The sequence below is a fragment of the Nematolebias whitei genome, chromosome 9 (genome assembly GCF_014905685.2).
Source record: "Nematolebias whitei isolate Nwh7 chromosome 9, NemWhi1, whole genome shotgun sequence".
Taxonomy (NCBI): Eukaryota; Metazoa; Chordata; class Actinopteri; order Cyprinodontiformes; family Rivulidae; genus Nematolebias; species Nematolebias whitei.
Window position 1 is genome coordinate 25,756,038 of NC_056506.1, and position 12,549 is coordinate 25,768,586.

General features: G+C 38.8%; 2 protein-coding genes across 2 annotated transcripts in view; both read right to left on the reverse strand.

Annotated features, from left to right (window-relative positions):
- Positions 1–679: 679 nt before the first annotated feature.
- LOC119414502 (3-keto-steroid reductase/17-beta-hydroxysteroid dehydrogenase 7) lies at positions 680–9,168 on the reverse strand. The gene is made up of 9 exons (XM_037681598.1): positions 8,981–9,168; positions 7,889–8,092; positions 7,308–7,400; positions 7,050–7,164; positions 3,631–3,825; positions 3,405–3,509; positions 3,264–3,320; positions 2,810–2,908; positions 680–874 (listed from the first exon to the last, which is right to left on the reverse strand). The coding sequence occupies exons 1-9, from the start codon at positions 9,013–9,015 to the stop codon at positions 773–775; spliced, it is 1,005 nt and encodes a 334-aa protein (XP_037537526.1). The 5' UTR covers positions 9,016–9,168; the 3' UTR covers positions 680–772.
- Positions 9,169–10,692: 1,524 nt separating this feature from the next.
- The window catches only part of LOC119414179 (discoidin domain-containing receptor 2-like), a 20,131-nt gene continuing 18,274 nt past the window's right edge, over positions 10,693–12,549 (reverse strand). The window contains exons 14-16 of the mRNA XM_037681279.1: positions 12,072–12,306; positions 11,487–11,636; positions 10,693–10,845 (exon numbers count right to left, since the gene is read on the reverse strand). Coding sequence (XP_037537207.1) covers positions 10,693–10,845; positions 11,487–11,636; positions 12,072–12,306 — 538 coding nt within the window. The remainder of the gene's footprint in view (positions 10,846–11,486; positions 11,637–12,071; positions 12,307–12,549) is intronic.

Below are 12,549 nucleotides of genomic sequence, written 5' to 3' on the forward strand. Positions count from 1 at the left end.
TCGCTCCACCACATGTACCACATGAGGTGCGAATGACAATAAAGAATCTGACTGACTGAAGTCACCCGCAGGCTGGAAGTGGCCCTCAGGCCGCCTGTTGAATAGCCCTGAACTCTTTACCTTGCAAACAATGCTGGTAATGAGGCCCTCTCACACATATGCGAACAATAAATAACACCGTCAGAGGCAGGGGATGTTTCACCACTTCAATCTAGAGCTACGGCCTCATTAAAGGCCCGAAGACTGATTGTTTTCAGAAATCTACGTTGACCTCTTTTAGCAACTGGTTTAATAAAATGCTTTTTGTCTTTCAGCTGGGACGACTGAGATAATAAGATAATAAGTAAAACCAAGTCATTCAAATAATTTAGTGACCTGAGCTTTTTTTAATAGAACATTTTAAATTAATCTAACATAGGTTAACAAAGAGCTTTTTTCTTTTACTTTTCATTGTTTGCAGCCATGTCCTTTATTTGAACTGTAAAAATGTTACAAACTGTCTTAACTCCTAACTGATCCATTTGTTCATTTTAAATATGTACAATATATCTCCTCAACATCCCCATTGTTATTCCAATATTTTTATTAACTTTAGTTTTGACATGTTTTTATTTTGGGGTTATACGTTAAAGGTTTGTGCTTGTAACTGGAAAAAAAGGTACATGGAAAAGTTGTGGTGAAGTTTAAAATTACACAAAAAACAAATAAAATCTCTTAAAAAAAGGTAACTTTTGGCATCCAAATAAGCGATTTTATTTTTTGATGTAGTGACTTAGCTACACACATTTCTCTCACTCTCTTTGCTTCTGACAGTTTTCTCAAGTTCGAGAAGTTTTGAATAGAAGGCCTCGGACATTTCATCATCGATGTCCATCTGAAACACAACAGTCAAATCTGATTAGCTTCATGAAACAGAACAGATCAAACTTTAACATTTACAAACTACTCCTTCCTGTGTTTTTACAGTCCCAAACTGACTATTTTAGTTATAAACAGCACCAAAAACAACAAACAAGTAACTACCATTTTTGGGGGGCTAAAAGTTATTTTTTTGCATAATTTGCATGCCCTGCGACTTATACATCGAAGCAACTTATTTATGATTTTTTTTAACCATATTCATAAACTAATTTTTGGCTGAGATGCGACCGTTTCGATTCATTCTGACTGAAAATATTGAACACTACCATTGTCAGCTGCTAGATGCAACTGAGCAGTATGGTATGCCATTGTACCATGTAATAGGCAAAAGCGACTATTAATGACACAATCGGCTTCCCATAGACTTCCACCTTCGTCCAGCTCGCCTGGAGCAACCGTTAAATCAGCTTCATTTCGCTGCACCGCCCTGGTGAAATGCAGCTAATTTGACCACTGAAGTGCATTTATTAAGTAAAAGTTCCACCGGTGGTGGTGCGCGGTACACACCATGGGTAATGTGCGCTGGAATCTCCAGTGGTGCGTACCTGTTTTTATTTTATTTAGTGGATTAAATAAAATAAAAATAAAAACTATCCACCAGCGGCGGCATGTACAGCAACTAATACACACACAGTGGGGTGCGCGGTGTTGGATTCGCTGGTGGAGCGCATAAAACAAAATGAAACTAAAAACAGCGGTGCGGACAGCAGTGGATTCCACTGGGAATTAAATAAAATGAAACTAAAAACACTAACAGCATAATCTTTAGTGAAATACTTCCGACACTGTTGATGAATTTCTACCTGTTTGGGAAGACTTTGCCTGCTCCTCGTCTTCCACCTGCTTGGAAGAATCTGTTTTGTAGCCAGCGGACCAGATGATCATGTGACACGTGACACCCACTGACTGCGACTAACTGACGTAAAATTTAAAAACTCGCAAAATGCCAATTGAATCGACAAGTCGATTATCGTACTTTTCGGCCTATAAGTCGCAGTTTTTTTGCATAATTTGCATGTCCTGCAACTTATAGGCCGAAGCAACATATTTATGGATTTCGCCCCCATATTTATAAACCAATTTTTGGCTGAGATATGTTGTTTTCATTCATTCTGACTAGAAAAAAAAAGAGCAGTACCATTTTCAGCCACTAGATGGCAGCGGAGTAGTAGTAGCAGCAGCAGTACGGCATGCCGTTGTATCATGTAATAGGTAAACGTGGCTATAATGACAAATTCAAAAAAGTTCAATACAAAAACAACTGGACTTAATTTATTATACTTTATTGTGTTTTTCTTGAACTCTTTTGAATTTACCATGTCCTGGATGACTGAAAATTTTCACCCGATATTAATGACTCAATTGGCTTGCCATATTCCACCACCGTCATTCTGCTCGCTGCTTGGAACCGTCAAACCAGCTGCACTGCCCCGGCAAAATGCAGCTAATTTGACCATTAAAGTGCATTTATTAAGTAAAAGTTCAACTGAGACACACCTTTGCTATAATTTCTAGCAAATAAATGTTTTTAAGTGTTAATCTTGTTAAATTCTTGTTAAAGTCCTCCTGTGCACATGCCCGCCATTTGGCAACCCATTGATTTTTAGCACAACACCGGCCCACATTTCCAGGTTGTCAGCGGTGACGCGTAACAAATGCAAGGCGTCAGCAGTGAGGCATAATAGATGCGACGTATACAGCGAAGCAACATATTTATGTATTTTTCCACTTTTTTAGACTGATGCAACTTCTAGGGCGGAGCGACGTGTCGGGCAGAAAATACAGTAGTCTATTCAGCCCCTACTGATGGAGTATTTGGTGCTTTACTATTTCTCAAAGCTGTAACTATTACAAGGTTAAAACTAAACTAATATTTTGAGTTACTCACCTGACGTGGCTCTGTGTAGTTAGTCCCAAACCCTGATGTTAAACTGTGATATTTCGCTCTTTGATCCAGACACTCTGGCTTTTGAAGAAACAACCAATGCTAAGAACAAAACAAAAAATCAAATATACAAATGTTTTCATTTTTCATAGAAGTTGTCATATGAAAAATGAAAGGCCTGTCATTCCCTGAAAGAATGCATTTAACTACAGTTCAGCTAATTATCTGTAAAAATGACTCAAAGCCATTTTTGTGATTTGTAAGGTCATATTTATGTGACGGCCATGCTGGATTGAGTTGGCTGCACAAGTTAATCAATCTAGATATGATTGGTTTCTGAAAGTTTCATTAGAATCTGCCAAGTGGTTCACGAGACATTTTGCTAACAGACATGCAAAGCCTTTATCATTTGTTTTTGTCTTTAAGCAGCGAGCAATCATTCAAGCTGGCAACGTACAAGCGCCTCTGCTCCGTTGTAAGGCGTAATCGTAAACGTGTTGGTGAAAATCCGGATCTGTTATGAGAGAAAAGACGGTCGTTATACAAGTTAAATCTTGTTAAATACAGAGTTTAACACAATAAATATATTTAAACTCACCAGCCACATGATGGGCATGATAAGAGTCCAGAAGAAAGGGGGGAGGATCCCATAAGTCAGATTAGTCATCACGAGACCTGGGCAGATCACAGAGGAGAACAGCCCCTGTACCAGAAACAGTTGTTTTAATGTGTAACTTTCAATAATACAAGAGTTAAAGCATTAAGTGACATTTATATCAAAGTATTACCCCCCCCCCCCCCCCCCATATGTGTGTCAGACAAACCTGGTGGTTCTTATGTTTGTTTAGTGCCAGGCTGAGCATATCTGAAGCGTATTTAGAGGAGCTGTAAGGCTCCTTCCCAGCTGTGTGCTGAATGTCGTCGATGCTGAAGGCTGAGCGACGAGCATTACTTGATGAAGTCCATATCAGCCTGGACGTGTGACCTGGCTGACACAGCAGAGGCTCCAACTCCCTGATCTGAGACATCAGTACCAGAATATCAAGCCAGCAGAACATGAAGGCACCAAACACACATTTAAAACTAACAGAAGAGGAGAGGCAGGTGTGTAAACCTATCAGGACCAAGTGGAACGGTGCAATGCTGAGAAAATTCTGCTGTAAGTGACTCGATACTCATAAGGGAGTGGGTTGTAAAAGTTCTCCCACACAAAATACTCTAGTTTAATGGAGTTAAAGAGGAGAAAAAGTGTTTTAACAATTCTAAAAATATTAAACTGAGAAGTGGTGTGTGGAAATGAATTCGCCCCCATCATTGCCCTCAGAAGCCACATCATTAGTCAAAGAAGGTGCACCTGTGAGCAATCTCATTATCAGATGTGGCAATTGAATGTCAGGATGTGCAGCAGAACTGCAGGCATAGTCCTACAGAACCTCACTGACCTACACAAGGTGAGGTCAGTGAACAAGGCCAGGCAGATTCTGGCAGATCCTGATCACCACTCCATGGTGAGTTCAGGTCTCTGCTGCCCATTTGTAGAACGAACAGACTGAAAAACTCATTCATCCCTGTAGTGTAGTGGACTAGGCCTACGTCGAAACTAAGTCTAAGGTCAAAACTCTTGACCTTAAGAACCTTGTGGGACAGAAGCTGTCATTTCATGTATTTGAATCCATAAATACAGGTTCACCCATCCTGAGACTTTCTTTCTTGAAGATTCAAGTGAAAAGAACACTCTCTTTTTATTATCATTACTATCTTACAAATGTTGATAATCAAAGTGTCTTAGTTCAAACCATTTTAGATGTTGCAGTGAACTAATCAATTTTATTAACTGAGTAATGATTTTTATTCTCATGTTAAAAGCTGTTGCAGAGTAATTATGCATTTTTCTGATTTCTGCTTTTGAATGAGCAAGTGTGTGCGTTTACAAGGTTACAGTCAAACGAAAAACAAGTTGTTATGTTAAAACTGTCATGTTTTAGAATCCTCTCAGACGTAAGTAGAGATGTTTTGCACCTGTTTCCTGAAACACGCCAAAACAAAACCCTCTCGGTCTGTGAGAACATTTCTGAGCTGTCCCATAACAATTCTCGCTGTCTCTAACCTCTTACGTCACAAAACCCACCCCGTCTGGTCGTTTCTGACCAATGAAAAATCCCAAAAAGTGAACCGGGAAAGAGTCTTTAAAATGTCAGTACTTCCTGGTCTACACAGAAGCACAGAGTTGGAGAGTTGTCAGACTTCTAGAGTTCTGGAGTTCTGAAGTTGCTGGAGTGCTGGAGAGTTTTCTGCTGGTTCTGCTCAAGTTCTGTTAGAGACGGGATGATCTTGACATGACAAAAGGCTCTTCCGAGTTCCATGGGATTATAACTTTCACTAGCCACTACTTCTGACGAGCTACAGCGACCATCAGGAGACGCTGGACAGGTAGCGTTAACGGAATTCCATATCTGCTGATAAATCTTCAGAAAGGTAATGGATCAAGTTTCCTACCAAGCGTACCGAAGGAGAGCTGGGCTTCTGATGGAGAGTGTCGGTTCTGGTGAACATTCCTCCCTTCCCATTCAATCTTACTCCCTTTAACTTCTTTCATCTTTAACTTTCTATCAAGTAGAAATTCTCCCAGATATTTAGAAATGTCTGTGTAAAGTGCTTATTCACATCCGTGTGGGTAAAAGATCATAGTTGTACAGTTTTATAAATGTCTTTGGTGCAGCAACGGAAAAATCATGGCCGTATGATTTTTCTGATTGATTGCTTATATTGTTATTTTCATAATTTGCCAAATTAATGTACATGTTTGATGTTAAATTTGATTCTGTAAATAAATGACCGCATTCATTTTGATGGGTCAAATCTAAATGACGTCTCACGTTTGCATTTCCTTAAATTCAATGCACGTTTTATTCAGTCCAGAAAAATGAGGAACCCGCGTTAAATGATGAATATATCCCAGCATCTGTTCATCTACAGTAGTGATCAAGCTTCTGAATGAACAATATTTAATAATAATAACATTTAATATCTCTCAATGTCTAGTCTAGTGTGGATGTTTTATATCTCTACTGACTGTGAAATTAATTGCCCCTTGGGGATAATAAAGATTCTTGAACTTGATGATCTTGGTTTGCGTACACTTTTTCGGACAGCTCCCAGAATCAACCCCAGTGCAACGCCTCAAAACAGTAAGAGCTACCACCAAGCAAGAGACAACGTGAAGACCAAGAACACAGGTCAGAGACCAAGCGTGGAGAAATATAGATCAGGGTCGGAGTATAAAAATACTCCAGAATCCTAAACACTCTACTCCAAAGGGGGGGATTAAAGGAAAGAAGAGCAAGAGTCAGAGAAGCAAAAGCCAAAGATAACCCAGCTGGAGCTGACCAGCTTATCTACAGAGATGGGAGTATCCCCATTCAATAAGTGAAAGATCACTTTGGAAGCATCATGCTGTGGGGAGGTGTTTTACTAAATAAATCTGTAACCAGGAAACTGGTCAGAGTTAATAGATGTAGTTTCTTGGTGGAAAGCAGTTTGGGACTTGGACAGAGGTTCATCATCCAGCAGGACAATGACCCCAATGGAATGGTCCAGTCAAAGCCCAGACCACAGTACAGCTGAGAGTATCTGGTGTGATTTTAAGATGGTTGGACACAACAAGTAGCATCCATCCAACCTGAAGGAGCTGCCGTGGTTTGATCATGAAGGACAGAAACTGCAGTGACCTGAAAAGACCGAATGCTGGAAGTGCTGCAGAAGGTGGCTCTACAAAGTTTGTACAACTTTGTAGTTTTCTATAAAACGTTTTTAGTTTTAATTATTTTGGAAACGTTTAAAACATTTCTTTTGCCACGTTTAACTTCATAGTCGTGAGTATTTTGTGTTGGTTCATGACTTACAATCATTATATTTCCAGTCTTTTCTTAACCGATTGAAACTTACATTTTCTGTGAGGATTAGACTTAAAAAGCTTAAAAAAACAATAGTTTGATCTCAGCAGCTTTTTAAATATAGACGAAGCCCTAACTCGTATCTAAAGTTAAAGTTTTATAATGCAAACAACACAACATCTTGTTTTTACTCCCCATCTTTCCATCCACTACCTACTCAGCGGTTTATCAACAGATATAACATCTGTATTCATACGTCACTGTTTCTGTACATCCTAAACAGCTGTTTTTAAAACAAAAGGAATATAATAAGAAATCGACATATTGACAAATTTAGAGCTTCTGTGTACCAGGAGGAAATGACCAAACAGGTTAGTAGCAAAAACTTCCTGTAGACCATCTGAGTTGGGACTGTCCTGCTGAGTTAAGAGACCTTCTGCTGTGGCGAACATGTTGATAACGTTCCTGCAGTAGAAGAGGTTAGGGACCATCAGAAACATAATGAACCTTTGTACAGCTATAAACATTAACAGATAACTACACCACCCCCCCCAAAAAAAAAAAACAAAAAAAAAAACAATTACAGGTTATTATTGTTGGATGTTTACCTGGAAAAGAGACCTTTGAGCAAAGCTTTGATGTCCACCATTGGATTGGGCATAATTCCTGCGTTGAGATACAGGAAATCAATTCTATTGTACCTGTGAGTACAAAGAAAGGCATGGAGTGATTTTTCAGCCATTTCAAAGTGGACTTCTTCAATTATATACTGTATTTGAAGATATAACAATCTTAGTACAGTGTTGGATAAATAATTATCCTATTATTATCTATCTACTCAAATAAGTCACAGTGAGGACACCAGAAGATTTTTTTAACAGTTTTTTTAATTGCAAGACAAGAGTTCACAACAGGCGAAGTTACATGCTTGGTACCCAGTCATGAATATCTGCACCGGACAGTGAGGCAGGAAGTGTTTTTATAATTTTTTATCAGACAGTCACTGTGACCTCAGTCTGCCAACTGTATATGCAGGCTCAAATCAGCTCCTCTCTGAGCAGACAAAACACTCTCTGACCTCACACACATGCTTCAAACATCCATAAACTGTTACTTAAATTCCCCTGACATAGAGTTTAAGGAGTAAAGACAACAGCTTGATGAATTAGAAACATCCAACACTTCTTACCTGGATTTCACCTCCTGAGCAGCACGGAGCACTGACTGCACAGAGCCCACATCCAGGTGCACCAAGTCGACAGATGCGCTGCTGTGAGAGGTAAGGAGGGCGGCCCGAGCGGCCTCGGCCCGCTGCACGTTCCTGCAGGCCAGACACAGGCGAAGCTGGGCGTCCTCGGAGAGCAGCCTCTCACACAGAGCCAGGCCGATGCCACTGCAGACAGACAGGAAACAGCTGACTTCATGCACCAAACTCAGCCAAAGCAATCTGTATAAACCTGCCTAAGAGCAGCATTACTGGAGAAGAAATGTTGGAAAAAAAACATATAAAACATTCTTGTTGAATTTAGCAAATGATGTGCAGCCATACTGGCTATTATTTACTGTCATATCTTATTTAGACAAAGATGCAGTAGTATGATCCACAATAAACACTGACTTTTATCATTCAATTTATACTTCCCTGCAGGAAGTGCTCCAGGCTGAACAGGAAGTGCTGCAGCCAGCTGCTGCTGTTTGCTTTTACAAATAACCCCAGATTTCCAAATGTGAAATTGACAACAAAGTAAAGAGCTATAACATCACGTTTGTATGAAACACTATGAAACTGATTGGATTTGAGTTGTTTTATAGCGATTTTAAAACACATTTTAGTTGCTCATCCCTGGCTTCATCCTTTGCAGCTTCACTTGTTTAAAAGAGGTCCCTCTTGTAAATGAGTCCGTGGATCACTGAGGCTAGCCTAAAGGTTGAATAAATGAGTGTTAAAGGAATAAAAGGCACATTGAAGTAAGTTTGGAAATGTCCGAGCCAGGCTAACTTATTCAATTGTTGTGAATTACTGTAACTTTCCCGGAGTTTACACATTCTCTTGTAAAGATTCGACATTTTCAAGAGATGTTTATTAGCATAAAATATTAAAGAGAGTTGAGAGGACCGTATAGCCCTCTTATTTTCTTAAACTCGGGTAATGTCTTATTTATTATACTATTTACTTCTATTCCTTCTCTTCTTAACATGAATTATTTTTGCCCATCTCATTTTATTCTCAGTAGAAACCTAAACACAGCAGCTCTGTGTAATTCGCTTTGTGTGAGCTCACCTGTTCGCTCCGGTTACTATGACCACTTTCTCCATGTCTGAGCGGAGGTGTAGTTTTAAAACAGACAGAAATAAACTCTGAGCGATTCAAATCAGACAGAAATCAAATCTGACAGGTTCCATTTGCTCCCTGTTCAGCCCATCGTCCGATGAGAGACGAGGCTGCAGCCTGTAGCAGACACGTCGCGTGATCACACGTAAAGAAACAGCCAATCAGCTCTCTCTACGGCACGCGAAGAGGCCCAAAACGTGTGCGTATCAATTTAAAGTGACATAACGCGAAGAAGAACGCGACAAAAACACAGTTTGAAGTTATTTAAGACATTTTTTTTATTCACAACTACTCAACTATATACAATAAATATATTTCTGAAAAGTTAAAAAACATGTTTATAAAACAAGATATTCAGTAAAAAAGGTATGCTGTTGGTTCATGTTAAAATAAGCTAATTGATTCATTCACCTTTATTAATTAGACCTGTTTTAAACATAACATAGAAGGTACAGACAACAATAATTCAGCAAAAGCAATTTAAATAAAATAAAAGAAGTTATAAACTCTGTCAAAGCAAGACGCCATATAAAATACGGTGAAATACTAAAGACAAGAACATATTTGCTTTGCTATTTCTATTGACATTATCAAATGTTTAAAATCTTTCAAAGAAATAAATAGCTAGCATAAGCATAGCATAAATTTGATTAAAGATCACACATCTGACATTGAGAATTACCAATGAAAACACAAAATATGTGAAAATTTAGCTAGTAATATACAAAAGTAATATAGTAAAGACAGACAAGAATTACACGTACATGTAGCTTATATAAAGTGTGAATAATGCTAAAAAAAATCTACAGTGCAGAGCTTTGTTCAAGTGTGTATTATCTTTTATATTTATATTTTACAGCACAATTGTAACAACAAAACATTAAATAGTTAATAGACATTTAAAAAGTTTATACTTATTCCCAAAATCTCCATATGCAGTGTAACAGCTCATAAACAAGAAAATGTGTTTTTCTGGCGTATCAAAATTATGAAAGAGCATCCTATTTATTTTCAAAAGTCTATCCTTAATATCCTGAAACACTACATCATAATCTATTTAATACATACTATTTTACATTTGAAGTTTGAGGCACGAAAACAAACACAAAAACTTTAAATCAAGCTCATAAGTTGTTCTTATATGATAAGCCTTTTTGTGTGTAGATCCACCAAACAGGTGTTGTCTCATTAAATATCAGTGTCTGAAAATGACTGATGCCAAAAAGAATAGTTGACTTCAGAGCATTTTCAGATTAATATATAAAAATAAGTCTCACAATTAATCTACAGCTCTTTTATTTAAACTCAGATTTTGTTGATTTCTATCAGATTCTCCAAGTTGTTCTGAGATGAAGCAAACTAAATACATTAATTGAACATATTTTATTCTGTTTATGTTGATGAAATGACATGTTGTCCAAAGCATGGCAAATTGAGATATACTGTATGTGAAATTAAATGTCTTGTACAAGCAGATATTTTCATTTTGTGCCTGACAGCTGCATGGAGCAGGTACTTTGGGTTTTAGGAAAGTGAGGATTTTTGTCACTGTTCAATTCTATGTAATAAATAGAAACTTACAGTACATTTTGACACATCTAGCTGTAAGAATAACACTTTCTTTATATTGTTTCATTCTATGTTACTCTGATAGTGTTAAGCTATGCATCTCCCATCTGCTCTACCACACTCTCCATCAGCTGAGTGTGAATTTCCTGGAAGCTCGGCCTTTCCTTGGCATTCCTCCTCCAGCAGCTTAGCATCAGGTGATTGTAGACTCCATCAGGACAGCAGGGAGGCTTTGGCAGGTACACCTGGAAGCATAAAACCACCAGGAGACCATGGGTTAGAAATGCATCCCTCAAAAGGCTTATTGGAGACTCCCCAAACATGTGAAATTAAGATCTACACCATGTCTGGTGCAAACCAGCCTCTCATCATTCTGAGAACTGCTTCAGCACCCTGAGGCATGCACAGTAGTGGCAGTATCATGCTGTGGGAATGTTTTTTTTTTAGAACAGAAAAACTGGTCAGAGTTAAAGGAAAGACGGATGGAACAAAATAAAGAGAAATATTTTAAATGATTTTTCACCTTTAAACAAGATTAATGATGAGTAATTTATGCAAGTTTACTATTCTTTTTGAATTAAAAATCCAATTAATTTCCAGGATGTAAATAAAATAACGACAATTTCAAGGATGGGAAATATTTTTGCAACGAACTATACGTGAGAAACATCAAAAACTCTGACGAATGGCATTTTATTTTACATTTTGAATTTTAATGCTCAATGGGAACTAACCTGTATAAATAAAGGATGAATGAATGAATGAATTTGAAAACATGAGAGCAAATCTGAAGCATAGTAACAACCGTGCCAAGAGTGTGTATGGTGAAAACACCACAACGCACGCACACATAGTGTGCCCTCAGGACGACCAGCTCTAAACTCACCTGCTTGCCCTGGTCCCGGAAGAACTCGCCCGTGTTTTCAATGACCTGCTCATCAGAGAGCTGGGAGTACGGCTGCTCCTTACAAAGAGTCAGGATTTCCCACAGAGTCACTCCAAATGCCCACACATCACTGGCCATAGTGAACTTACCCTGAGAGACAAAATAAACAAATAAAACAGATTCAATGGCAACAAAAACCACCACCTTATTCTTAATAGGGCTGTTCAACTAAATTACTCAGGGGGGCCACAGTTACTGACAACCAAGAGCTGAGGGGCCGGACATCCAACAGTTACTGTCATTAGTTTGTTTTATGGTTTAAAATCTAGTTTTATTTAACATGAACCCATTGGTGGGCCGAACTGAGCTCACCCGTGGGCCTGATTTGGCCCCCAGGCCTTCAGTTGAATAGCCCTGAGCTAGAGTATATCTAGGTTGCACTTTCAGCTTTTTGACATGTTGTAAAAATACTTAGAAGGCTGTAAAATGGAGTTAAACTTGTATTAAATGCAGCTAGAGATGAATGTGGTGATGTAAGCGTTTATTTGTTTTAACCAGTTTGTCTCATGTTGTCCCGTCTCTCACCAGGAGGATGCTCTCCCACGACATCCAGCGGATGGGAAGCACTGCTCGGCCCTGAATCCGATAATAATCCCCTCTGTAGAGGTTCCGGCTCATGCCAAAATCAGCAATCTTGACGGTGTAATTCTTCCCCACCAGGCAGTTGCGAGTCGCCAAATCACGGTGGACAAAGTTGAGCGAAGACAAGTACTTCATCCCAGACGCAGTCTGCACTGCCATGCCGATCAGCTGAGTGTAACTGCAGGACAGAAAAACAAGCATCAGTGAGACGATGGGGTTTGTACAGTCTGTCCTTGTCTCCTGTTTCACCGTCAGTCACTAGTTTTTATATTTGTCTAAATGATGCATTAACTCCATTGTTTTCTGTTTTCAGCTTCTTCTGTACATTTTATGAACTCAAATACATGTTCATACTTTTAGCTATTTCAGCCATTTCCATCCATCCATCCATCCATCCATCCATCCATCCATCCATCCATCC

Excerpts from the sequence above, each read along its gene's own strand:
- LOC119414502 (XM_037681598.1), bottom strand. The coding sequence starts at position 9,015 with ATGGAGAAAGTGGTCATAGTAACCGGAGCGAACAG. Across the intron at positions 7,165-7,307 it reads CTCAAAGGTCTCTTTTCCAG|GAACGTTATCAACATGTTCG; the intron begins GTAAACATCCAA and ends CTTCTACTGCAG. Across the intron at positions 3,321-3,404 it reads TCATGCCCATCATGTGGCTG|ATCCGGATTTTCACCAACAC; the intron begins GTGAGTTTAAAT and ends CTCTCATAACAG.